Source organism: Panicum virgatum, chromosome 7N (assembly GCF_016808335.1).
Source record: "Panicum virgatum strain AP13 chromosome 7N, P.virgatum_v5, whole genome shotgun sequence".
In the NCBI taxonomy this organism is placed as follows: domain Eukaryota; kingdom Viridiplantae; phylum Streptophyta; class Magnoliopsida; order Poales; family Poaceae; genus Panicum; species Panicum virgatum.
Window position 1 is genome coordinate 43,340,085 of NC_053151.1, and position 25,359 is coordinate 43,365,443.

Here is a 25,359-nt window from a genome sequence, read left to right on the forward strand (position 1 = left end):
GCCCCCCCCCCGCCCAGTGGAGTGGCGGCAGGGGGCTTGCCGCCCAGCAGGGGGGTGGCAGGCTCCCGCCGAAGGCTTCCGCGCAAATAATTTTTTTTTAATTTACATATAAGTCCCTGCCGCCCCCCTGCCGGGCGGTAGGGTACAAAACTGTAAATCGTGATATTGAAAATATATTTCTGTAAAAAATATTTTCCAAAAATATAAAAATAAAAAAGACGCAGTTATACACAAGAGCCTAGATAGGCCCAGCTCGATCCGTTCTTATCCGGGTCGGCCCATTATATTTTGGCTTGTAGCGTTTCGCGGGTAAGGCGAAAACGAAATGTCGTTTGGCGGGCAAGCCGGGCACTCTCTTCTTCGTTCCCGGGCACTCGGAATTCTGATTTTTGAGAGCCCAACCGGCTCGTCGGCGCTCAAATCTCCCCTACCACGTCTCGCCACCGCTCCGCAATGGAGGATAACGCCGGCAAAGCCGGCGGACAATGCCAGGTACGCTGAATCTTCGGGGCTCCCTCTCCTCTGCTCCCCGACCCCTGTCGCATCGTCGCGATTTGGTCCAAGTACGGCACTCGCCGGAGAAATCGCCCCTCCGTCCAAGCCGCTCGCTCACCCGTGTTCTGTGTTCTTGCAGGCGCACGGGTGGAATTCGTACCCCCTTTCGCTCCCTTCCCGTGCGATCCCCTCTTCCCCTCGCGAATCTTTTTGGCGCGTCAATTTTTGGATCTTTGGCTGTACTGACGCCTGTTTCGGTGTTCTGTTTCTTCGTCAGAGCCGCCGGACATCAAGAACTGGTTCTCGAGCTACGAGTATGAGTCACCGGAGGTTCCGGAGCTTGGTGCTGATCCTGCCATCGACAACGGCAGCGAGACCCAAGACCCATTTGAGGTAATTTTTTTCTTTTAAACAGCCCAGGGACGCGTGGCATCTCTTGCTTCATATCCCATCTTTCTACCAATTGACTCAACTAACTGTATACTCTGGGTTCGGTTCAGCACCCGATATTCAAACATTCTTTCCGGGATGATGGTGTCGATTTGAGGGAAAATTGTTTGGGAGACCAATCTAAGCCTGAGGTTTTTGCTGGAAAATATTTAGATCCGGTTAATAAGAGTGAAACGAAGCCTGCCCCAAAAAGGAAGCAAAGTCTTCGGGCACTGTTTGGAGCGGGTTTTCTTGATAAGGGTGAGGAGGCCACTGAAATTGAAAGGCAGAATTTGTTGCCTCTGCACAGAAATGCACCGGAGCCTTTGTCAGATTACACAACAAACTTACCTGATACTACTAAACAAAGCCAGGAAGGGTCAGCTGAGCACAGCAATTTGCTGGCAGATTGTGATGGTATTAGTTCAGTTGACACTCAAGAAAGCACCCCTGAAGATCAGGAGGTTGAGTGCAGTAAACAGTCTGTTGATTGTGATGATGCACGTTTGGCTAATATTGATATTGGAAAAGGCTTAGCAGAACATGTCATCCACCAAGTTGAACTGCCACTCAATTTCAACGGTGCCAATCTAACTGGCACTGAGAAAAACATCCAAGATGGTGTGGAGCACAGCATACGTCCTGTTAGTCGCAACAATTTCAGTTTAGCTGACTCTGAAGAGAATTCCCCGCTAGAGGAAACTCGGCGCTGCAAGCTTGCATTGGACAGTAGGCCACATGAAACAGTGGCATCAGATGGTTTTATAGCTGTCAAGAAAAAGGAGCGCCGTCCCGATGAATGCAAAATGAACAAAATTCCTAGACACCCAATGGGGAGAGAGAAGGGAAAAGGAGAATTACAAGAGAACAACAACAGTTTGGAGCAGAAGGCTTTGGTCCAAGAGCAAACTAGACGTCCCTTAGCTGACAGAACTAATTTTCCTGGAGTAGCTGCAGCAGCCCCGGCGCAAGAGGTCAGCAAGAAATGGAAGTGCCCTCGCAAAGGCAAGCCCTTTGTTGGTCGTCCACTAAAGCAACTCCGGTTGGAACAGTGGGTTCGCCGAATGAATTGACACTTCAACATTGCCAACTTGGTCAGGAGAGTACCCATAATCAGGTAGAAGCCCAGAGTTTCTGATTTAGCAGTTTGGACCTTGTTTGATAACTTTTTCAGCTCTACCAGCCTGTAGATGTGCATGTAGACCATTTTTACCTCCGTTGCAATGTTTGTGCTACTCCATTTCGCATGTTTCGTAGCACAGGTGTATCTGCAGGGCACTCAAATTGAGACGAGCTTCTAGGACAGTCGTCATTTTCTGGGAATAATATTTTAGATAAAAATCTGTGAATCTGCTGTGGGGAATGCTACAGTAGCTGCAATGAATTAGTTGTTCATCCACTAAACAGTCGCATGATTTATATTACAGATGAATGAAAGAGTTCCTTTAAATAAAAGAAAAGAAACGGATCACTGAAGAGTTCTTTTCTTTGGAGAGGAGCAAAGGACAGAGGAGTGAAGATAATAGCAGGATGTTGGGCCTATGCATATTTTTTTTGATCGAGGGCCTATGCATATTTAGTCAGCCCACATCTTAATAGGCTGATATGGCCACATTCCATTTACGCCTTTCAGCGCAAAATTTTTTTGCGTTGGAATTTTACTAATTTGAAGTACTAAATGAAGTCTATTTATAAATTTTTTTGCACAGATGGATTGTAAATCGCGAGACGAATATAATGATGCTAATTAATCTATGATTAATCAATAATTAGCGGACGGTTACTGTATCATCACTATTGCAAATTGTGGATTAAGTAGGCTCATTAGATTCGTTTCGTGATTCACAGCCCATCTATGCAAAAAGTTTTGTAAATAAACTTTATTTAATATTTTAAGCATCTGTCAAAATATTCAATATGACGATTTTATGTTTACGGGATTTATGGGGTGGGAGACGTTAGCCCATATCGCGCGCCCACCTTTTTCGTCCTCCCAGCCCAGGCCTATCCATTATCCGATCATGATAGGGAGCACGCGTCCACGCGTAAGCAGTTAGGCCGGAAAAAAACTTACTCATCAAAAGAAAAATAAAAAAAAAGTTAGGCCGGACACGGCGACGTGACACTGACGGTAGTCCAACCTAGATTATCAAGGAGTCTAAGCTTTTTATTTATTGTGTTTTGCTGATGTGACAGTATATTTATGGAAGAGAGATGGAGAGAAATCAAGAGTACAAATCTTCACGCAAATCAAAAATAAATGTGAGAGAGACAAATATTAACATATTTTACATTGAAAAGTGTAATTTTTTTATGATGAAGTCTTTAAAACTTAGACTGTGCATGGAGTTGCATTGAGACTGCCCTGATCCGCTTGGTGCACATCCTCCGAGGTGATGTCTCCGATTTGCACGAGCCCTGCACCGACGCTCTGCCACACAGGGCACGCGGCGGCCGGCGGCCGGCGGCTCAGCGGCGCTCCGTGGAGCCTGCGTGTCCGCCGAGGCTGCCACCTCACGGTGCGACGTGCAGTTCCGGCGGCTCACCGCCCGCCGCATGCCCGCCGCCAGACCGCCACCTCGCCTTCCACAGGAGTCGAGCACCAGCACCCGGGACTCCGATTCTCCGGAGCACGCCGCCTACGAAGTGTATATTAGGCCACGGCACCCACCGCTGGATCAAGCTCAGCACACGAACGCACAGTAGTCGCATCCCATCCGATCCGCTGTCCAAGCACGAGCGCAGGCTAGCTAGGAGAGAAGGGTGACCGGCAACTCGGGCAGGATGCAGACAGGGAAGGTGAAGCTGAAGGACATGGCGAGCGAGGCGAAGGAGAAGGTGAAGGAAGCGTCGGCCAAGATGCAGGGCAAGGCGGGAGAGGCGACGGCGACCACGCACGGCGAGAAGGAGATGGCCAAGGAGGAGGCCCGCGCCAAGAAGGACCAGGCCGGCGCCGACAAGCCCCAGGAGAAGGCCGAGCACCGCGCCGACGCCGCCGCCGGACGCCACGGCACGGGCGTGCCCCTCACCGGGACGCACGGCGCGGCCGTCGACCCCGCCTACCCGTCTGCCGGCACCACGTACCCGGCGTCGGGCAAGTACATCTAAGCTAGGGGATCGGTAGGGATCGCTTGGTCGTCCTACGTTTTTGTGTAGCGACTGGCAACCGAGCTGAGTGGGGATCGATCAGTCCTTGAATAATGGAAGTGTATCAGAGGTAGAAGTGAAGCTTCGTTTCAGTTGTACTCCAATCATGTACTGTGTGGTACTGTTTTTTATGTAGTGCTACTTGTAAGTTTCAAGTTCTTAGATATTTTCTTTCTTCCGTTTGTGCGAGGTCGCGGCCGTTCATTCTATCGTTATTTTTCTTGTTTTTGTTTCGACAGTACTGAACCTAAAAACACAAAACCTTCCAAGGAAATGACTTATGGAACCTGCCTTCAAGGTGGGTTTTTGCAATTTTCTAAAAAATTATTTCCATACTGTCAAGTACTCTATCATGCAAATCAGGCCACGCTAAGTATTTTAGGACACAGGAGTAGCGCATAACGATGCAAGGAGAAATACCAATCCATGAATGAGGAACGTAGCACTACACTGATACAGATAGAAGCCGCGGAAGGCAGGCTGCTTAACCGTAAGGAAGGCAGACAATGAAACGATCCGGATACAAACAACTACTCATTGCATAACTAGGCAAAGGCACTGGTGCTACTTATTACTCGTGATCTACCCATTCCTCTAGCATTCTGAATTTATTGTCTGACGCAGCTGATGGTGGAACCGGTGCAGGAAGGCTTGAGCCCTACTCAAACTAGTACGTCAACTGCTAACAAGGCCGCCGTGAACCGGCAGTCATCAGTCGGTCATCATCTTCAAGTCAGGATCGTAGCGGCCTTGGTTCCCAGACAGCGACCAGCCAACCGGAGCAAATGTGGAATGCATTGGATGCCCCGTGTTGGCGAATGTGCTGCCGTTAGGTCCCATGGGGCTTCCTGGATCATCAGAGTGCTCGCTTGATGTTCTGTCGGACGGGGGGCTGGCAGTCGAGGCTGCCCCAAAGCCGGGCGCGTGCAGTGGCAAAGAAGCCAGCTCGCGTTTTGGTTGCGGTTCTTCCTTTGGCTTTTTACCTTCAGCGATGAAACTGCCAACTACAACCTGCAAAACAAAAGGGTAAGCAATTGTACGACAAGGCTTGAAAATTCCAATTTGGGGCACGCGAAATGGAAATGAAGGGTAAATAGCCATAGATGAATAGAGAACCTGTACGGGTGTCGCGGCCATCAGCATTCCTGCAACGCAGCCTCCAACTATGCGTCCATCGCTTCCAGCAAGTGCCACACTCAAACCACCTGTTCTGCTGCGAGTGTCACCATCCTCTGCAAGCAGGAATGAGCCCGACAAAGAGAGTATATCGAAGTGGCCCTGTGACAAGTTACACAAAGGAATTCATATGATTTTTTTTGCGAGGAATTCATATGATTTGTATGAAGAAAATTTGGTGTTCTGAAAATAGCAATGAAAATATTGTTGATTGGAGTAGTAGTCTTTCCTCATGGATGTACCAATGAACTATTCCATCATATTTAGTTATTTAGCGATGGATTGTTTTCCACTTTTTCTGTGTTATCGTGCGTAACTGAGGTGGAAACTTAAAACTATTATAGCCTTTTTTTCCTCATCACAAGTCAAGTTGACAAAGTCTGAAGACAAATGAAATGCCAAGAGAAAAATTAATGGAAATATGCAAGTTTAATGGATAGTTCCTATATGATTGATAATTTGATACTACAGAACTATGCAAGTGTTGTGGCTTGGTTTTGCAGTCAATGCTCAGAGGCACCAATGATCTTTCATAGAGAGCGAAGAGCAGATTAAAATGTGCTCCCAGTTTCCTTGTTTCATCCTACCTAGATGAGATGAGAACTTAAAACTACATAGCAGCCATTTTTGTCATTCTCGAAAACCAAGTGGTGGATTGCTGGCAAATGAAGGAAAATAATGGAAGTAAGCAAATTAGGTGAATTAGCACTACATGTTTGTTACTAACTACTTAATAAGAAATGCTACTAAAGCACAATGCAACTGAAAGGATATTGCACATAGATACAAGCCCCAGCCTCTACACATTTGTGTGGGTAAGGCTTGGGGCTTAAAAACAACTCTTCCCCAGACCCCGCACAGTGCGGGAAGCCTACGGCACTGGGTACGCCCTTTTATACAAGGCTTATAAATGGCCCATTGCACAAAGATGATTACTTGAGTGATTTACAATGCTGCAAATATAGATTTAAAAAATAGTCATGCTGTCTTGCCAAACGTAAGAAAACTGACATAAATCAAACTTTGATCTAAACTTGTGTGCTACTATTCACAACAGACCCAGCAGTAAAACAAAAGCATATGTGGTGCTCTGAGCAAGTTGAAGCTGAACATACCTCATATGTCACTATGCCACCAGAGGTTGCTGGTTGACGGAGTGTTGCTGTGCACAGAGCACCATTTGCTGAAATTATACATGTAGTGCGTGGACCTTGTTGTGAGAAGGCCATTATTTTTGACGCAACATCCTGAGAACAAAAAAGGATGATATTGGTGCATAAAAGTTCATTAGAGAGTCTGGGGTCCAATACAACCAGCAGGCTCAAGCAACTTCAAACCATGTAGAAAATATAAGACTGGTGCAACTACGAAGCAAGCCAGGAAAGATTCAACAAACTAGAGTTAACATAATAGTCTCCTAAATTTATATATAATCTCTGAGATCATGATATATGTCCTATAATCAATTAATCATTTGTTCAGCAATATGTTGAATGGAAGCATACTAAATATCAAGTGATGGCACAGAGACCATTGCACGGCAGACAACAGTTGACCGCAAGGCAGAGGACAAAGTATATAAGACTAAGAGATTTTAAATTATGCTTGGAAGAACAAGTAACACAATGTTTTGATCCTGCTCTTCAAGGAAAATGCCACAAATTCTTAGCTCTCATGTTAATATGGTTATTGTAATTATTTGGCACCACATCAGCTGAATATAAGGCCTGAAGAGTGGCTGTTTTCTTTTTTAAAACCACAGGCATAGAGGCAGATTGAAACGTTTCAACAAAAACCAACATGTTCACCAAGAGCAATCTACTCGATCCTAAATACAGAAATATGCCCTGGGCGTAACTTAGGCACAATAAGACCATGGAAATATACAGATGATGGATGTTAGTGTGAAGACACCAAAGGGGGAGCATGTTTCAAGTACCTCATTAGGCTTCACAGTTATTATGTGAGGAGTAAATGATGTCCCTGACGATCCTGAGAAGAGCGAAAAGGTGAGACAGTGAGTACTTAAGTAAGTGTTGCTCAAGGATACTTTTACAACTCCATGGAAGAAAGGAACTAAACAGGCACTAAATTAATATAATTAATTTCAACTCAGGAAGAAAGCAACTAAACACCTAAGAACACCTGTTAAATGGTATTCCCATTAACATTCTGATTTGTAATATGGTGGCGAAAAAAAACCATGTAAAAAAGAAATATTTACTGCCCTTATCTGTTAGCAAAGGGTTAAAAGCTAGAGATTGTCACAAATGGAGGCATGACCGGAAGATACAAGGGGAAAAAAAGTCCACCTTTCGTCAGTATGGGCACACACATATATTCTTAGTTGGTAGAAAGAAAAAAAAATACAAACAATATTCAAAGACCAGGCGCATGTGTGAACATATGTTACTTTTCCTATTTATGCTGTGCGTAATAATAAAGACAATGCTTGTACTTCCCCAAATTATTAAAATGCCTGCACCATCCCGTTCGTTTTTAATTCCTTCAGAATGCGGGGAGAATCCTTTTTAAAAAATGAATTGTTGAGAGCCGAGTCCTTTAGCTAGATGTACAAAAAAAAAAAGGCACGGGAACTTATTTCAGAAATCAGGCCACATACGTCCACGCTTTTGCACCACATTTTTCCAGGGCTATAACTACGGGCCAAGCAACGGTCTCAAGGAAGGGCACACTTATCAGAATTGAGACACAAAAGGCAGAGCAGAGAGCTGGTGCAGGCTATATTACCCAAAGCATCGAGCTGTTTCTTTTTGCCGGATCCAGGGGGGCGCCCTCTGCGCTTGCCGTCGGGGTTGGAGTTGGAGCCGCCTCCGCCGGAGTGCCCACCCGCCTCAGCGCCCGCCGCGGCGGCGGGCTTCTGTCCCAGGCCGATGGTCCCGTCCGGGCCGTACTTCCTCGGCCTCCCCCTCTTCTTCTTCACGAGCTCCCCGCCGCTGCCGCCGGCGCCCGGATGCTGCGGCGGCTTCTGCTGCTGCATGCCCGGCTCGCCGGAATCGGGGCGGTACATGGCCCCCGGCGGCACGTCCGCGGGCTTCATGGGCGACGAGGCGCCCGGCGACGCCATGGGGTTGAAGGCGAGCGGCATCCCGTGCATAACGTTCCCGGGGCCCGGCTGCATCCCGGGCGGGGCCGCGGCGCCGAACGCCGCGGCGTGCTGCATCATGACGGCGCCGCCGCCGGGCTGCGGCGGGGACCCCACCCGCGCCGCCGCCTGCGCCTGCTGCTGCTGCTGCTGCTGCTGGCTCTGATGCTGGTGCTGGTCCCGGCCGTCCATCTCGCGGCGGGCCGGCGAAACCCTAGCCCCGACCCCGAATCCTCCGCGCTCCTGGCCTCGCGTCGCCTCGGCGCACCGCACCAGCACCACACCTGCGCGCCTCGCCGGGGGCACAGTTCACATGCGCGCGGTTCGCGGCGGTTGGACGTGACCCGAAAACCGACCTCGAAATCGAATAAAATACGGAGGAAATGGGGAAAGCGGAGGCAAAATGATATATAAATCGGGGGAGAGATGGAGCGACGGCCGCCACGGGGAAGCTGGCGAGGTGGGAGTTAACCTCACCTGAGGGGCGCCGCGATGCGGATCAGATCAGATCTGTAACTGACGAGAACACGCGATATATCGGGTAACAAATCGCTGCCTCCCCCCTCCTCCTCCTGCGACGGCCCGGCCCCATTTTGATTTTTGACAGGAATAGCCCGGGTCCTTTTTACCCCAGCTGGGTTAGCTTAACCCTGGGAGCGATCGAGGAAATGGTCCGAATTAATTCTTTTAAATTAAAAAATGGGTTTGAATTTCCAGTCCAACAGCTCTTTTGGGCAAAACGATTTAGCTAGACTTTTTAGGATTTTCGAAACGACAAGCAAAGAGCAAAAAGAAAAAAAAACACTGCCTTGATCCCTTGCTTCACAAACTATTCCGCTTGAGAGGGACCAGGGGAGGGATCGCGTAACAAGTTGTGTGCCAAGCAGGGTTCACAATTTCCGTGGGATTTTATCGAATTTCGGTGAAATTTTTCGTTTTCGGACTACACCGGGAAGCGAATTTCGGTCCAGAAAGTGCGTGATTTCGGTTTTAAATTCAAAAATATGAAAATCAAACTTTGATAAAAAAACAAAATTCAGAACAGTAAAAACGAAATTGTGAACCCTGGTGCCAAGTCGCTTGCAAGTGCAGGTGCCCATCCATCCGTGGCCTTGTGTGTCGTGGACGTGGACCGGACACCGCGCGCGTGGGCGACACGACGCAACGAGATTGAAAGGCAAGGGGGCCCATCAGCGTCGTGCACGCGGTGGTGGGGTCCGAGCCCGACGTGAGAGAACAAACAGCGGCGGACCACGGGCGCGGCCCAACCAACGACGGAGCGCCGGACGGTTGGGGGTTTTTTATATTTTATATTTTCGTTTTTAAAAAAATATATTTTCGATTTGGAAATTTACAGAAATATACCCCGGCCGTCCAGCTGCCGGGCGACCGAGGCCTGGCCGCCCGGCAGCGGGGCGGCAGGGGCTTCTGTGCAAAAAATTTTGCAAAAATAATTGCGCGCAGGTCCCTGGGGCTGGTCGCCCGGCAGCGGGGCGGCCGGCCCCCCAGGCCGTCCGGCAGCGGGCCGGCCGGCCCTGGCCGCCCAGCTGCTGGGCGACCGGCTCTCCCACCCTTATATAAGGGTTGGCTGGTCCCCCCGCCCCTCATTTGCATCACAAAAATTCCATAAACCAAGAAAAAAGAGGGAGGGAGGGAGAGCGGTGAAGCCCTGCCTGGATTTTCGAGCCGGCGACTACAGGTAACTAAAATTCTTCTACGCTTTATATGTGGACACCCCCTGCTGGAAGAATTTTGGTTACCTGCAGTCGTCGGCTCGAAAATCTAGCAGGGCTTCGTCTCTCTCCCTCCCTCTCTCTTTTTTCTTGGTTTCTGGAATTTTTGTGATGCAAATGAGGGGTGAGGGGACCAGCCAACCCTTATTCTTATATAAGGGTGGGAGAGCCGGTCGCCCAGCAGCCGGGCGGCCAGTGCCGGCCGCCCAGCTGCCGGGCGGCCTGGGGGGCGGCCAGGCCGGCCGCCCCGCTGCCGGGCGACCGGCCCCAGGGACCTGCGCGCAATTATTTTTGCAAAATTTTTTGCACAGAAGCCCCTGCCGCCCCGCTGCCGGGTATATTCCTCCAAATCGAAAAATATATTTTTGTAAAAAATGAAAATAAAAAATAAAAAACCGCCCGGACGGTTCGGCAAAATTTCAACTGGGCTCGCGCGGGCGGCCCTGCCGGACAGGCCGGCAGGCGGCGATCAAATCAAGCCCGCCGGCCGAATCCCCAGCCTGACCCTCCTGCCGCCTGCCTGGGCCGTGCGGCTTGTCGCGGAGCCGGCCGGGGGCTGCGTCCCGTGGGCGGCAGCCGGCCGCGGCACGTACGGGAGGAGCGGGGCCTGGCCGGGCGATCGCGCCATGTGATGCGATGTGACCAGCTCTGCGCCTCCGCGCGCGGTCCCCCCGCCCTCTGCTACCCGCGCACGCCTGCACGCCGCGCGGCGCGACGGATGATGCGGCGATGCGCCTCGGCTGACCGCTCGCCGCGCGGGACGGCTGGCGGCAGGCTGGGCCTCTGGGCCTTGTCGGTCTGACTAACGTAGGGCCCTCTCCCTTTCTTTCTCTGAATCGCGCGGGCCGTGTGACATGGGCCTAACCTGAAACGATTTGGGCCCGGCCCAGACCCTCTCCAGCATTCCACTCGTTAACCGCATTTCCTCTTCAGGACTCGGCCTGATCGAGACTGTGACTTGGTATTCCCCAGCGCAATCCGCCGCTCAAGATCTTGCCCCTCTCTTTCGTGCACGCTGATCCCAGAGTGGACTTGGAAGCCGTCAGATTCTTGCGTTTTGAATTCCGAACACGAATTGGCAGTTGGTACACCAAGCACACGCACAGACTAATCGTCTATTCTCCGCCGCATTGACCGATTGGTCAATTGCAACAGCCCAACCACTTCTGGAGCTAACTCCAAATGCAGCATGATGAGTTTGGATTGACCAAGTGAACTTGCAACTGAATGCCAAATGCCAAGTGGTTCTGAATCTCACTGCTTTCCCAACCATCTTTCTGAATCCGTGAACCACCTCCAACAAACCTCCAACAAACACACATCTGGGAGCTTCCTGCTCACCCCCATTAACACACCTTGCCCATCCGTCCCCTTGCACATCAGTTGCGAATGTCCAAAGCGTTGTGCAGTGTGGTAGCAGTGGCAATCGGCGCCGGCCGGCATGGGAGCGGAGAAGGACAAGAAGGTGGAGGTCAAGACGGCCGTGTACAAGGTGCACGTCCACTGCGGCCAGTGCGCGCGCGACATCCAGACGCAGTTCACCGAGTTCCAAGGTGCGTGCGTGCGTGCTCGATCCTGTCGTCTGTATGACCTGCCAGGTTCCTGCCAACTTGTGCTCTCAAGTCTGAACTCGGGCCTCTCGCATCGGCAGGGGTTGAGGAGGTGAAGGTGGACGCCGGGGCAGGGAAGGTGACAGTGAAGGGCTTCGCCTTCGACGTCGAGAAGCTCAGGGCGAAGGTCGAGAAGGGTTGCCGGAAGAAGGTCGAGCTGGTTGTTCCTGCCAAGAAGGATGACGTCGTCATCGAGGTCAAGACCAAGAAGGAGGTATAAATCACATCGATCGATCTCTGATAATAATGCAACATATAAACACCTCTGCACAATTCTGCACAACATAAACAAAGAGATCTCTGCCATTTCTTTTGCTTGGTCATGCAGGAGTTGAAGGTCATCACAGTAAAGGTCCCCTTGCATTGCCCCGATTGTGCAGTCAGGGTCAAAGAGATCCTCCTGGAGCACAAGAGTATCTACGAGGCCAAGACGGACCTCGGCAAGAACACGTGCACCGTCGAGGGCACCATCGACGAGAAGAAGCTCGTCGAGTACATCTACCAGAGAACGCGCAAGACGGGCATCGTCGACAAGATCGAGAAGAAGGTGATCGTCAAGGAGGAGAAGGTGGAGGTGAAGAAGAAGGACGAGAAGAAGGAGGCCGTCAAGGAGAAGGTCAAGGAGGTCGTCGCCCCCTACTTCATCCCCTGCACGCACCCGCGGTTCGTCGACTACTCGCACCCGTGCCACCGCCGCGGCGGCTACGGCGGCGACTGCTGCTCTCCGTGCGGTGGGGGCTACGACGGCTGCGGGTACCCGTACGGTGTCAGCTACACGCACTCCGAGCTCACAGGATACCATGACACGGCGTTCTTGCACTGCACACACCCCAATGAGTTCATCAGCGAGGAGAACCCGTATGCGTGCTCTGTGATGTAGAACTTTTAATTTTTGCAGGTGGATCGTGCATGCCGACAATAATGCTATCAGCTCAAATTAATTTTGCTTCGGCTCAGGTTGCAGACTAGTTGTGCTCTTCTTTTTTTGTAAACTTTGTAATAATTGGCGGTGTACATCCACGGATGTATAGGCCGAATTTGTAATCCTTTTTCTAAAAAATATAGAGCACTTTTGCATCTTCTTCCAGGTACATTTTTTTTCAGGTTTTCAGGGTGAAATACTCAAATGTCAATTGACTGGTAATCATGCGTCAGTATGTGCAACATCTGAGATCAAGAAATTGTGACGCCTTAAGCTCTTAAAATATAATGAGAAACGCTTGGGCACTGAAAATGCATGTTTAGCCATGTCCATTTAATTAGTTCATCGCAACATTTGGTAGTAGTGTATCAATTATGTAGATTATATTTGACGGTAACAAAGAAACAACTTTGTCAAGCTAATTTACTCGATTATTAATCGATAATAACAAACTAAAGAACATGCGCACTCAACAAACTAAAGAACATGCGCACTCAACACACTGCAATCAGATTGCTTTTGTAAACATGCTTTCACTTAGGTTCATATATACCTCCTGAATGGTTCATATCATAATATCACTAGCCATAGATAAATTCTGTTATAACCTTAACCTATGCCTATCTAAGTAGCAGCAAATTAAAATTTAGGGTGACATTATTTTTTAGTTGCTTGAAACCATCCTTTTTTAAATCACCATCAATCATAAGCCCTTGGATCAAATAATCCAACCACTAGATAATTTGATAAGTAGTTGGGCGTTGATTCTAAAAGAGAAAATTAAAGTAAGTTGGTTTTTTTGGGGGTAATTAAAGTAAGTTGGTTTCAAACACTTGAAAATAGCAAAGTGTTAGGGATTAAGAATAAGTCTGATAAGATTATTTATTGCAGTGATGAGAGCCCATAATAGTTTTTGTTACACCTTAATATTCAATTAATGCACATGTGCACAACAGAGGGTTTCAATTAGTTCAATCTATTGGATCAAAGATGAAACTGTTTCATCAATAGATATATGTGTAGAGAATCATGAGAACAGGAGCAATTATCAACGCATGAACATACAAATAAGAGACAGCATATATATATATATATATATATATATATATATATATATATATATATATATATATATATATAGTACAATATAATACCCACAAATAAATAAAAGACCAAAAACAGTGCTATTAGAGTTGGCAGAAATTAGATCTTCTTTGCAGAAAAAAGATGGTCAGCGATTAACTTCTATATTTTTTCAGTTGTTTCATAAACAGAGTTCATGCAATAGAAGTCATATATACGTGCCCATATATATACTGAAGTAGGTAAGATAGTGCTACATGTCATTCTTCATTGAATCATGCATCACTACGGGAAGATTCAATTAATTAATTATAGATTATAAATCAAATTATTCTCAACAAATTGTTTCAGATGAATTAATTATAAATTGTTCAAACTCAAATTATTCTCAACAAATCTAGCTAGTATATGCATATAAATTTCATGTTATTTGGTTCTAGTTTGTTTGTCCCTAATCATCAGGGTATAACCATCAGCTGTGGAATGATCAGCACAAGCACTACAAATTGGATGCAGTTTCAAGAACTCATAAGGGTTAATAAGGAACGAAAACCTCAAACTACAATTCAGCATGGAAGAAATCAAGAAATTTTACTGCATGTCTCAGTTTGCATAATAAGCATATTTCAAGACAAGCTGAACGTTGCCACAAGATGCACACACCATCAAATTCTATAGGAATGATGTAGAGTAGGAGTTAAGTTAACCATGAAGCACTGGTCCTAAGCTCTGAACATCGATGCAGCACACAATCCAAAAAGGCCATACGAAGAAACACTAGATACCATATGTCGTCAATGAATACCTTAGGAATCTTTGAATGTCCAAGACTCCAAGTCCCAAGAGCTTGGGGAAACTAGCAATCTAGTTTCTTTTGTTTCGACAACCATCTTGCAATCTACGCATATGAGACAACAAAGAACAAGGGCAGTATAGACAGGCAGGCAGGGTGACTTGTGAGCATTCCCCATGCATGAGCTTGCTTTGTGATGAGATGCAATTTACTAGCAGAATTGAGTACGCTAGCTTTGTGATGTTTAAACAAAGGCAAAGCGTGCACACGTGTGAGCAGAAAATTGTGTGGTAACTTGTGACGAAGCAGTTCCCAGGCTACTCCCAAATAAATTTAGAAGAACCAGAAGAAACTGGTTGATGACAAGAGATCAATAATATACTATACACGCATCACTAATTGCTAGCTGTTGTACACGCAGGCAGGTAACACCTTTGTATAACTCAAAAAACAATTGCTCAAAAGCATGCACAACACATCTATCTAGCTGCTACATGATGATAAAGTAAGAACTGACAGCTTAAGCCACTTAGAATACGCTAACTTAACTTTTCTTAACACAATTTGGTTGAAGCGAATCTCTCATCCAGAGGTCAGAGGAACAAGAACAACCAAGAACCCCAGGCATGGAAACATCGAGTAACACACAAGTCACACATGCATCCTGGAGAACAGATTAAACTAAAAGGTTACGACTTATTAAAAGCCAGATTAAAAATTAAGACAAGCAAGGGTACACCACAAATTAAGTTTCAAGAGACACGAGAGAAGAAAACGAAAAGAAGGAAGAACAAGGAGAAGACATAATCAAAGAGACCGAGCAAACACTACGAAATTGTACAGAGATCGAGATAGAAATGGTAGATATCCTTGCAAGCATGCGTGCGTGCGCTAACCTTCTGCAAGCTGCCTTCATCAATCCTGGTGCCGTTCACTGTTTTCTTCTTGCCATCTCCTGTTCTCAAACACCTTGAATTATACCCCCCATGGATCGGAGTACTTGTCAGAACGGTGGCCGTGCACCAGCCCACCCATGGCCATCGGCACCAGGCGGGAGCTGCGATCCGCCACCGGCCATGTTGTTGAGCGGCAGGTTGAAGAACGGAAGGCCGGCAGCCGACAGGTCGGGAGGGAACGGGCCACCGCCCATGCCTCCTGCGCCATCGGCACCGCCGGGCGGCTGCATCTGGAGGCCGGGTGGAGCTGCCTGGGCCTCCTCCTCCTCCAGTGGGAGGCGCTCGTAGGCGACGTTGGCGAAGGACGCGGCGATGACGATGACGGGGCCCGCAGCATAGAGCGCGCCGACGACGTTCCCGCCGACCACCTGCCCCTGCCCCCCCGCGAGGAAGATGGTGAGGCTGGTGGCGCCGGGGGGAGCCGGCGGAGGGAGGAAGGAGCCCGAGAGCGACAGGATCTCGAACCTCCCGTGCAGCGTCACGACGGCGCCCGTCGGCGCCGACGGCTGCCGCAGCGTCACGTTGGTGACCACGCCGCTGCCGCTCAGGACGCAGACGCCGCGCTGCCGCCGGCGCGCGTACGTGGAGACGGACTCGAACACGTCGCAACCGCTCCCCACCTCCAGGATGTGGGCGCGCAGCGTGTTGGCGCTCTCCCGCGTGATGATCACCGGGGGCTTCGGCTTATTCTTCGAGCCCGGTGGGCGCCCCCGGGGCCGGCGGGCTACCATCTCCCCGTTCCCGCCGCTGCCGCCGCCCGGGGCATCTCCAGCTGGGCCGGATGAGGATGACCCGCCGTCGTGCTCACCGTACGGCCCACCGTTGTTGCTGTTGCCGCCGCCGCTGCCATTGGGGTCGTCGTCGGAGGGCTCCGGCTGCTTACTGGCGTAGTTGTGCTGCAGCTGGTGGTCGGGGTGAAGGTGGTGGAGCTGGTGGACGTAGCGCGTCGCGGCGGTGCCGAGGTCGAGTCCCGCCATGTGGTTCTCTGCTAGCTCATGTACTGATGTAGCTAGCAAGCAAAATTTAAAAACTAGAAAAGCAGGGAAAAAAGAGAGAGAAAATACTCAAATTGCAACAGAGCGGTGTTTTGTTTTTAGGTTAAAAGGAAGTGTTGGAAAAGGAAGCAATGATTTTTAAAGAGGGGGATTGTTTATGATTCTGCCTGTTTTAAAAGTTTTGGATGAAGAAAGAAGCAAACAGGGAAGAAATTAAAAAACCAAACAAGTGAGTGCTTGCATGGAGGAGAGAACAACGAACTCCAACAGGCAGCAGAGAAGAGCTGTGTGCTATGAGCAGGGTAGGGGGAGGAGGAGGAGGAGAGAAAGGGATGTTATGAAGGAGAAGGTGAAGCACAGGAGAGATGGGAAAGAGAAGGGTTTGAGAGGTCTTCCAACCAGCGGTAGGAGGTGCACCACATAAAATAATGCGGGGGGAGGAGGACTGGAGGAGAGAGAGCTGGGAGAACAAATTCTTGTGCATCCGTTGCAGCTACGGACAAGGAGATAGGGCTATGACACTGACACGTAGACCACCATATTCCGGGGCCTACGCGTCAGTTTCCCAGGCGTCCTACATGATGGTGACAGGGGAGGAGGCTTCGGAGAAAGAGAGATGGAGCGGGAGGAACTATGATGCAGAAATGTGATGCATGGTGATAGCGATGGCTTAGCGTGTTCGTCGCAAGATTATGCTAATTAACCATGGTTAAGTACCTAAACTCATGGTTTAGGACCACTAATCCTGCTGGGTTAGTGCGAAATGGTATGGAGTATAGATGGCCGTTTGGCCCGATGCCCATGGGGCCCGAGACCTGGCCCAATTTAGCCCGACTCGAGCACGATCCGGGCCCGATTATTATTGGGCTCCAGGCGGCACGGGCACGATAGCCGGGCCGTGCCTGGGCCTCACTGTCAGCCCATGGACGCATCCAGGCACGGCCCGAAAAAGGGCGGCCCGATGGGTAACACGATAGGCCCGTTTAAATACTATGTTATCCATTATCAAACCCTATTTAAACATTTTCGGGCCGCCGGGCTGCCGGCCAAACGGGCCGGCCCGGCTCGATTAAATCAATTTCGGGCCGTGCCTAGGCTGGCACTTCAGCGGTTCAGCCCATGGGCAGGCACAGCACGGCCCGTTAATATTTTCGTGCTTAAGCGGGTCGTGCCTAAACGGGTCGTGCTTAGACAGGCCCGTGCCGGGCCGGGCCGGGCCGCCCGTTTGGCCACCTATAGTAGGAGGTTGTTCATGACTACACTCTAGTGGGGCCCATGCTAGCGCGTGCTGCGCTCAAATATATTATTGCACAGAGTTAGGTCTAACCCTTCATGAGGCAGTATGAAGAACAGTGCGCAGAAATATTGTGCAAAGCTGCACTGGTCCTCTAAGAGTCAATATCAATATCAAAAGTTTGGAGTTAACTTCAAACTGATTTCACAAATGTTATATTTCCACACACATCTGCACATATATATATCATCAAACAGGATCACTATCATTTATATCTCTTTATCACTTGGTATGACTGAATTGTTCCACGCTACAACATTATTAGAAACACAGTAGGTACAAACATTTAGAAGCGGGGTGAAAGCATGCAAATAACCCTAATTAGTATTGATTCTCGATGGAGAACTAGAGAGCCAAAAACTGGTCCAAAAAAGAAGATAATACAACCTGAACAAAGCTTACGCACATTTAACACCATAACAATTAATAAGTTTGGTCCAATTTATTTGTCAATTTTTAAGGCAGCGACCTTTATTGTATATATACTGTTGACCGCCACTGTTGCATTGACTTGTAGCTAGGCAGCTACATGTAGTGAAATGGGATTGAACTAATATTAGCGGCATGGTTTAGCCTAGTTAGGCATACCCAAGTCTTATATGGGACAACACACATATAGTACATGTGTGCGGCATGTACAGGTATACATATGAGATCTCCATGCCATTCCCTTTAGCATAAAAATTATGTTTACGAATTGATAGATGCATTTTTAATTGTCCAATTGTCCTTCCTACTAGCATAGTTTTTGACAAGAGCATTTAAAACTAGATTATATATAGGGTGCGTTTAGTTCCCAAAAGAAAAAATTTTTGGATGTCTCGTCAACGTTTGACCAGATGTCGGGAGGGTTTTTCGGACACTAATTAAAAAACTAATTTCAGAACTCACTTGGAAACCGCGAGACGAATCTTTTAAGGCCTTTGACCGCGACATTAGCACATGTGGGTTACTGTAGCACTTATGGCTAATCATGCACTAATTAGGCTTAAAAGATTCGTCTCGTCGTGTACATCCAAACTGTGTAATTAGTTTTGTTATTTAATTACATTTAGTGCTTCATATATGTGTTTAAAAGGGAGGTGAAAATTTTTGGGTGAAAATTTTTGGGAACTAAACGGGGCCATAGTTTGCTAGTAATAAACTATGTAAGGTCAAATGGATGACCCACATCATCCTCACTCTTAACTTATTTTTATATGCGCAAATCTTATAACTGTAACCAGCATGCCGGTACTTTCGCTAATCACCACGTATGATGACCTGAAAACTTTGGAAGCTAGACTACTTTTTACCATCTTTTCAAGACACCAATTAACATGAGTAACCTCACCCGGTTTGCCCAAAGTTGCACATCTTTTTTAATGCTTGTCCTTGATCTTTTGGAGAGATCCATTCTATTCAACAAATCAACGTGGTAGTTTTCAACTACATGGCGATACATATATAGAATGTATGTATGCTGAACTTTTTATTAATTAAATAAAATAGGCTACTATATGTTGGAGTAATGGGCTTGGCCCATTTATTCTAAAGCATTAAAAGAATTTAAAGCCCACTATTAATGCTAGGGAATCAATGTTTAATTCCGTACCGGGAATTGAGGAGGATCTCAACCGACTTAAAAGGTGGACTTCTTGTACACCACTTGTGAAGCCGGTAAGAGGAGGACGGTGAACCACACGCGCGCGCGCGCTCGCCTCGCCTCGCCGGGCCGGGCCGGGCCGTGGCCGTGGCCGTGGCCGAGGCCGCGGCGCGGCGCGGTGCGGCCGGACGGACGGACGGTGTGATGTGATGGCTATTTTGCCGTTGACAGCAATTAATCGTGCGATTAAACGTGCAATTAAATCTGTAATTAATGGCCATAACCGCATCACCTAAATGACTCTGATGGTGTCCAGGTTCAACGAACCTGAGCACCTGAGTCACTATATAAGGAGTGCCATGCCCCTCATCCATCCTGCACCAGAGCACTGAGGCAACTCGGCTCCTCTCTTCTCCCTCTCCAGTTGCAACAACTGAGTTCCCCAACGCTAATCTCTGCGCGCACAGAATTAGCGTGAGCAGGCCTCCGAAACCTTGCTCGCCTTGAGATCCTGCACGGGATAGGCGGGCAATCAGGTTTTTGGGTAACGCTTTAGCGTGACTGCTCAAAAATACTAAGGCTTTGCCCGATTGTACGACTACTTCCTGGTGGACGAGCCGAACGACTACGTCGACTACATTCTGGTGGCCGAACGACTACGTCGACTACATCTTGGTGACCGTTCGTGGGACTGCACTGCGAACTTCTTCCTGCACCGATTTAGTTCGACTACTTCGACTGAGGCCAACCGAGTAGATGTCTACTCCAGTTGGTAACAGCGCAGCCAATGCCTCCGGCAACGGCCCCGCTTTAGGGTACCCCCTGAAACTTTGGTTATTTATATTGTTTATGCTTATATGTGTGATAAGTATAAACATGTACACATGTTTTATTTTACTCCTTAAAGTCATAGAAATATTGCTAGTTTATACATCTAATTTTGGAATTAAATAAAATATACCGAAAATTGCCTAGATTTCTAACAATCCAAAAACCTGATTGTGTTAATAGGCTTTCGGTATCTAGCTTTGCTGCATCAATCAAACCATCACCTTTTGATGGTTCAAATTACAAACGTTGGCAAGAGCGGCTTATACTGTGGTTAACACTATCGAGAGTGATCCATGTGAAAGAGGGTAAGCCTGAACAATTCTCTCCAGAGGAAGGGAGTGCGTTCGATGAGGCTGATATCCTCTTTCGAGGCTTGATCATTAGTGTTCTCGGTGATAACCTGGTGGATTCTTATATCCGGCTGCCAACTGGCAAAGCTTTGTGGGATGCTCTTGAGGCTCAATATGGAGTATCTGACGCCGGGAGTGAGTTGTATATCATGGAGCAGTTCCTTGAGTACAGGATGGTCGAAGACCGTTCTGTAGTGGAACAGGCTCATGAAATACATACTCTGGCAAAAGATCTCAAAAATTGCAGCAAAGAGTCCCCATGTGTGTTACCCAATAAGTTTGTGGCTGGAGGTATAATCTCTAAGCTGCCACCTTCTTGGAGGGACTTTGCTACTTCTCTAAAACATAAGAGACAGGAGTTCACAATAGATGGACTCATAGGGACTCTTGATGTTGAGGAGAAGGCGAGAGCAAAGGACATACGTGGGAAAGGAGTTGTTGGTGCTTCAAGTGCCAATCTTGTTCAGAAGAACAACTCCCATAAGAACAAGAAAAAGCCACCGCAGAACCAACCAAAGACTAAGAAGACAACCACTTTTAAGAAGAAGAAGAAGACGGGAGCCTGCTATGTGTGTGCTAGTACGGATCACTTTGCTGCAAAGTGTCCGAACTGCAAAGGCAACGACTCCGCCAACATGGTTATTAGCGAGCCTGGAGGAACTTCGGGGTACGGTAATTTATTACCTACTGTTCTTTCAGTCTTTGGTTCACCCGAGTGGTGGGTTGACACTGGTGCTAATATTCATGTTTGTGCTGATGCTTCTTTGTTCTCTTCTTACCAGACCGGCGGGACTTCCTCCTTGCTGATGGGGAACGGATCACATGCGCGTGTTCTTGGTGTTGGTACGGTAAATCTGAAGTTTACTTCGGGGAAGACCGTGCAGCTGAAGAACGTGCAGCATGTCCCCACCATTAAGAAGAATTTAGTCAGCGGCTCTCTACTGTGTAGAGATGGTTTCAAATTAGTCTTTGAGTCCAATAAATGTATCTTGTCTAAGTTTGGTACTTTTGTTGGAAAAGGTTATGAAAGCGGAGGTTTGTTCCGTCTTTCTTTGTCAGATGTTTGTAATAAAATTGCATACAATGTTATTAACGTTGATGAAACAAATGTTTGGCATTCGAGGCTTTGTCACGTTAATTTTGGTTGTATGATGCGCTTAGCTAATTTGAGCTTAATTCCAAAGTTCACTTTTGTCAAAAATTCTAAGTGTCATGTATGTGTTGAATCAAAACAAACTCGTAAGCCTCATAAGACCGCGGAGGCAAGGAGCTTGGCACCCTTAGAATTAATTCATTCCGATTTGTGCGAAATGAATGGAGTGTTGACAAAAGGTGGTAAAAAATATTTCATGACTTTGATTGATGATAGTACTAGATTTTGTTACATCTATTTGTTGAAGTCAAAAGATGAAGCTTTACACTACTTTAAAATCTATAAAGCTGAAGTAGAAAACCAACTTGAGAGAAAGATCAAAAGAGTTATGTCAGATCGTGGTGGCGAGTATTTCTCAAATTTATTCACTTTATTCTGCGAGGAACATGGTATTATTCATGAGAGGACGCCTCCCTATTCACCTCAGTCAAATGGGGTTGCCGAAAGAAAGAACCGCACTCTAACGGATTTGGTTAACGCCATGTTAGATACAGCGGGACTTTCCAAGGAATGGTGGGGTGAGGCTATATTGACTGCATGTCATGTCCTAAACCGTGTTCCTACAAAGAATAAAGAGATAACTCCTTTCGAGGAATGGGAGAAGAAAAGGCCAACACTGTCATACTTACGTACATGGGGTTGTTTGGCAAAAGTGAGTGTGCCAATAACCAAGAAACGTAAGCTTGGACCTAAAACTGTGGATTGTATCTTTCTAGGTTATGCTATTCACAGCGTTGGATATAGATTTTTAATAGTGAAATCTGGAGTACCTGGCATGCATGTTGGTACTATAATGGAGTCCAGAGATGCTACATTTTTTGAAAACATTTTTCCCATGAGAGATGAAACAAGTTCATCTAGGCAAGAGTTCATCAAGGATGATGGCTCTGCTGAGCCGATAGAACACAATGAACATACACTTGTAGAAAATCCTGAGGAGGATAACAATGATGCTCCGAGAAAGAGCAAGAGACAAAGGACTGTAAAGTCTTTTGGTGATGATTTCATTGTATACCTCATAGATGATACACCCAGAATCATTGAAGAGGCATATTCATCTCCTGATGCTGACTATTGGAAGGAAGCAGTAAGGAGTGAGATGGATTCTATTATGTCTAATGGAACCTGGGAGGTCGTTGAACGTCCTTATGGATGTAAACCGGTTGGATGCAAGTGGGTGTTCAAGAAAAAGCTTAGGCCAGATGGTACTATTGAAAAGTACAAGGCTAGGCTTGTGGCCAAGGGTTATACACAAAAAGAAGGAGAAGATTTCTTTGACACTTATTCACCAGTTGCCCGATTGACCACAATTCGAGTGTTACTTTCCTTGGCAGCCTCTTATGGTCTTCTCGTTCATCAGATGGACGTTAAGACGGCTTTCCTCAATGGAGAGTTAGAAGAGGAGATCTATATGGATCAGCCGGATGGGTTTGTATCAAAGGGTCAAGAAGGAATGGTTTGTAAGTTGTTAAAATCTTTATATGGTCTCAAGCAAGCGCCTAAGCAGTGGCATGAAAAGTTTGATAGAACTTTGACCTCTGCCGGCTTTGTTGTGAACGAAGCTGACAGATGTGTGTACTATCGCTATGGTGGGGCTGAAGGAGTGATTTTGTGCTTGTATGTGGATGACATACTGATCTTTGGCACTAGCCTTAATGTGATTAAGGAAGTCAAAGAGTTTTTATCTCAAAATTTTGAGATGAAGGATCTGGGAGAAGCTGATGTTATCCTTAATATAAAGCTGGTAAAAGAGATCAATGGTGGGGTGATTCTTACACAGTCTCACTATGTGGAGAAGGTGTTAAGTCGCTTTGGTTATAGCGACTATAAACCTGTCTCAACACCATATGATGCCAGTTTAATTCTTAGAAAGAACAAAAGGATAATGCGAGATCAGCTGAGATATTCTCAGATCATTGGTTCATTAATGTATTTAGCGAGCGCTACAAGACCTGACATCTCGTTTGCTGTAAGCAAACTGAGCCGGTTTGTTTCAAACCCGGGAGATGATCATTGGAAGGGTCTTGAAAGAGTAATGCGCTATCTGAAGGGGACAATGAACTATGGAATTCACTACACCGGGTACCCAAGGGTACTAGAAGGGTATAGTGATTCAAATTGGATTTCTGATGCTGATGAGATAAAGGCCACAAGTGGATATGTGTTTACACTTGGTGGTGGAGCTGTTTCCTGGAAGTCTTGCAAGCAGACCATCTTAACGAGGTCAACTATGGAAGCAGAACTCACAGCATTAGATACCGCCACTGTTGAGGCTGAGTGGCTTCGTGAGCTCCTTATGGACTTGCCGATAGTTGAAAAACCGTTACCGGCAATCCTAATGAACTGTGACAATCAAACGGTAATTGTCAAGGTGAATAGTTCAAAGGATAACATGAAGTCATCTAGACATGTGAAAAGGCGGTTGAAATCTGTCAGAAAATTGAGAAACTCCGGAGTTATAGCCCTGGACTATGTTCAGACGGCTAAAAATCTGGCAGATCAGTTTACAAAGGGTCTTTCACGAAATGTGATAGACAATGCATCTATGGAATTGGGCTTGAGACCCACGTGAGTCATTCTATAGTGGAAACCTGTCCTATGTGATCGGAGATCCCGTGAATTAGGATGGTGAAACAAACTAAAGTCTGACTGTGAGAAGAGAACCTTTGTGAAAAGGGCTCATTCCGTGTATAAGGTGCATTTCTCTTCTAATCTGTATGGCAGGTTGGTCTATACCTTAATGTGTGCCAGGTGGTTTCTTTTAAACAAATGAGTTGTTTTCTTGAAACAAAGATGTTGTCCTACAGAACATCTGAAAGGAACACACCTATATGAGTTTGACCACTGGTCATGGTCTATGAGAATTGGGTATTCTCTAGAAACTCATGAAGGGCCTGGAGTATGACTTATAAGCTCCAAACCGCGGGGATGCTTTTGCAGCCTAGTACCAGTGTAGGGCTCTGGTCAAACTTGTTTGCACAAAACTGGCAATTCAAGGCATAGTCCATTGCACAGTTGTGAATAAGTGCAGCCTTTGTCCTAGATGGAAGTTCAACTTAACAGTCTCTGTCGAATACTGGTATATCAATGAGAGAATGAGGGTATTTCTAGTGTGGCTTGAATTTCTTGGTGGGGATTGTTGGAGTAATGGGCTTGGCCCATTTATTCTAAAGCATTAAAAGAATTTAAAGCCCACTATTAATGCTAGGGAATCAATGTTTAATTCCGTACCGGGAATTGAGGAGGATCTCAACCGACTTAAAAGGTGGACTTCTTGTACACCACTTGTGAAGCCGGTAAGAGGAGGACGGTGAACCACACGCGCGCGCGCGCGCTCGCCTCGCCTCGCCGGGCCGGGCCGGGCCGGGCCGGGCCGTGGCCGAGGCCGAGGCCGAGGCGCGGCGCGGCGCGGCGCGGTGCGGCCGGCCGGACGGGCGGTGCGGCGTGGCGCGGCGCGGTGTGATGTGATGGCTATTTTGCCGTTGACAGCAATTAATCGTGCGATTAAACGTGCAATTAAATCTGTAATTAATGGCCATAACCGCATCACCTAAATGACTCTGATGGTGTCCAGGTTCAACGAACCTGAGCACCTGAGTCACTATATAAGGAGTGCCATGCCCCTCATCCATCCTGCACCAGAGCACTGAGGCAACTCGGCTCCTCTCTTCTCCCTCTCCAGTTGCAACAACTGAGTTCCC

At 47.4% G+C, this 25,359-nt stretch overlaps 5 protein-coding genes across 5 annotated transcripts; 3 read left to right on the forward strand and 2 right to left on the reverse strand.

Annotated features, from left to right (window-relative positions):
- The first annotated feature begins 351 nt into the window (after positions 1-351).
- LOC120680451 lies at positions 352-2,273 on the forward strand. Its single transcript, XM_039961945.1, has 4 exons — positions 352-492; positions 635-674; positions 773-888; positions 996-2,273. Exons 1-4 carry the CDS (start codon positions 454-456, stop codon positions 1,995-1,997), a joined length of 1,197 nt encoding a protein of 398 aa, XP_039817879.1. The 5' UTR covers positions 352-453; the 3' UTR covers positions 1,998-2,273.
- Positions 2,274-3,420: 1,147 nt separating this feature from the next.
- On the forward strand, positions 3,421-4,260 carry LOC120682107. The gene has a single exon (XM_039963861.1). It carries the CDS (start codon positions 3,709-3,711, stop codon positions 4,030-4,032), a length of 324 nt encoding a protein of 107 aa, XP_039819795.1. The 5' UTR covers positions 3,421-3,708; the 3' UTR covers positions 4,033-4,260.
- Positions 4,261-4,463: 203 nt separating this feature from the next.
- On the reverse strand, positions 4,464-8,901 carry LOC120682106 (AT-hook motif nuclear-localized protein 10-like). Its single transcript, XM_039963860.1, has 5 exons — positions 7,999-8,901; positions 7,187-7,239; positions 6,363-6,494; positions 5,188-5,349; positions 4,464-5,082 (listed from the first exon to the last, which is right to left on the reverse strand). Exons 1-5 carry the CDS (start codon positions 8,543-8,545, stop codon positions 4,783-4,785), a joined length of 1,194 nt encoding a protein of 397 aa, XP_039819794.1. The 5' UTR covers positions 8,546-8,901; the 3' UTR covers positions 4,464-4,782.
- Positions 8,902-11,404: 2,503 nt separating this feature from the next.
- On the forward strand, positions 11,405-12,795 carry LOC120683850 (heavy metal-associated isoprenylated plant protein 4-like). Its single transcript, XM_039965950.1, has 3 exons — positions 11,405-11,639; positions 11,738-11,910; positions 12,025-12,795. The coding sequence occupies exons 1-3, from the start codon at positions 11,528-11,530 to the stop codon at positions 12,574-12,576; spliced, it is 837 nt and encodes a 278-aa protein (XP_039821884.1). The 5' UTR covers positions 11,405-11,527; the 3' UTR covers positions 12,577-12,795.
- Positions 12,796-15,170: 2,375 nt separating this feature from the next.
- LOC120680526 (AT-hook motif nuclear-localized protein 23-like) lies at positions 15,171-16,818 on the reverse strand. Its single transcript, XM_039962026.1, has one exon. The coding sequence runs from the start codon at positions 16,425-16,427 to the stop codon at positions 15,498-15,500; it is 930 nt and encodes a 309-aa protein (XP_039817960.1). The 5' UTR covers positions 16,428-16,818; the 3' UTR covers positions 15,171-15,497.
- Positions 16,819-25,359: the final 8,541 nt, after the last annotated feature.

What these genes read in the sequence shown, in the direction of transcription:
- LOC120682107 (XM_039963861.1), top strand. Translation starts at nt 3,709, where the DNA reads ATGCAGACAGGGAAGGTGAAGCTGAAGGACATGGCGAGCGAGGCGAAG.
- LOC120680451 (XM_039961945.1), top strand. Translation starts at nt 454, where the DNA reads ATGGAGGATAACGCCGGCAAAGCCGGCGGACAATGCCAG. An exon ending in AAGCCGGCGGACAATGCCAG is followed by an intron (nt 493 to 634) that starts GTACGCTGAATC and finishes GTGTTCTTGCAG; the next exon opens with GCGCACGGGTGGAATTCGTA. An exon ending in CCCCCTTTCGCTCCCTTCCC is followed by an intron (nt 675 to 772) that starts GTGCGATCCCCT and finishes TTTCTTCGTCAG; the next exon opens with AGCCGCCGGACATCAAGAAC.
- LOC120682106 (XM_039963860.1), bottom strand. Translation starts at nt 8,545, where the DNA reads ATGGACGGCCGGGACCAGCACCAGCATCAGAGCCAGCAGCAGCAGCAG. An exon ending in GAAACAGCTCGATGCTTTGG is followed by an intron (nt 7,240 to 7,998) that starts GTAATATAGCCT and finishes CGCTCTTCTCAG; the next exon opens with GATCGTCAGGGACATCATTT. An exon ending in TGGCCGCGACACCCGTACAG is followed by an intron (nt 5,083 to 5,187) that starts GTTCTCTATTCA and finishes TTTGTTTTGCAG; the next exon opens with GTTGTAGTTGGCAGTTTCAT.
- LOC120683850 (XM_039965950.1), top strand. Translation starts at nt 11,528, where the DNA reads ATGGGAGCGGAGAAGGACAAGAAGGTGGAGGTCAAGACGGCCGTGTAC. An exon ending in GCAGTTCACCGAGTTCCAAG is followed by an intron (nt 11,640 to 11,737) that starts GTGCGTGCGTGC and finishes TCGCATCGGCAG; the next exon opens with GGGTTGAGGAGGTGAAGGTG. An exon ending in AGGTCAAGACCAAGAAGGAG is followed by an intron (nt 11,911 to 12,024) that starts GTATAAATCACA and finishes TTGGTCATGCAG; the next exon opens with GAGTTGAAGGTCATCACAGT.
- LOC120680526 (XM_039962026.1), bottom strand. Translation starts at nt 16,427, where the DNA reads ATGGCGGGACTCGACCTCGGCACCGCCGCGACGCGCTACGTCCACCAG.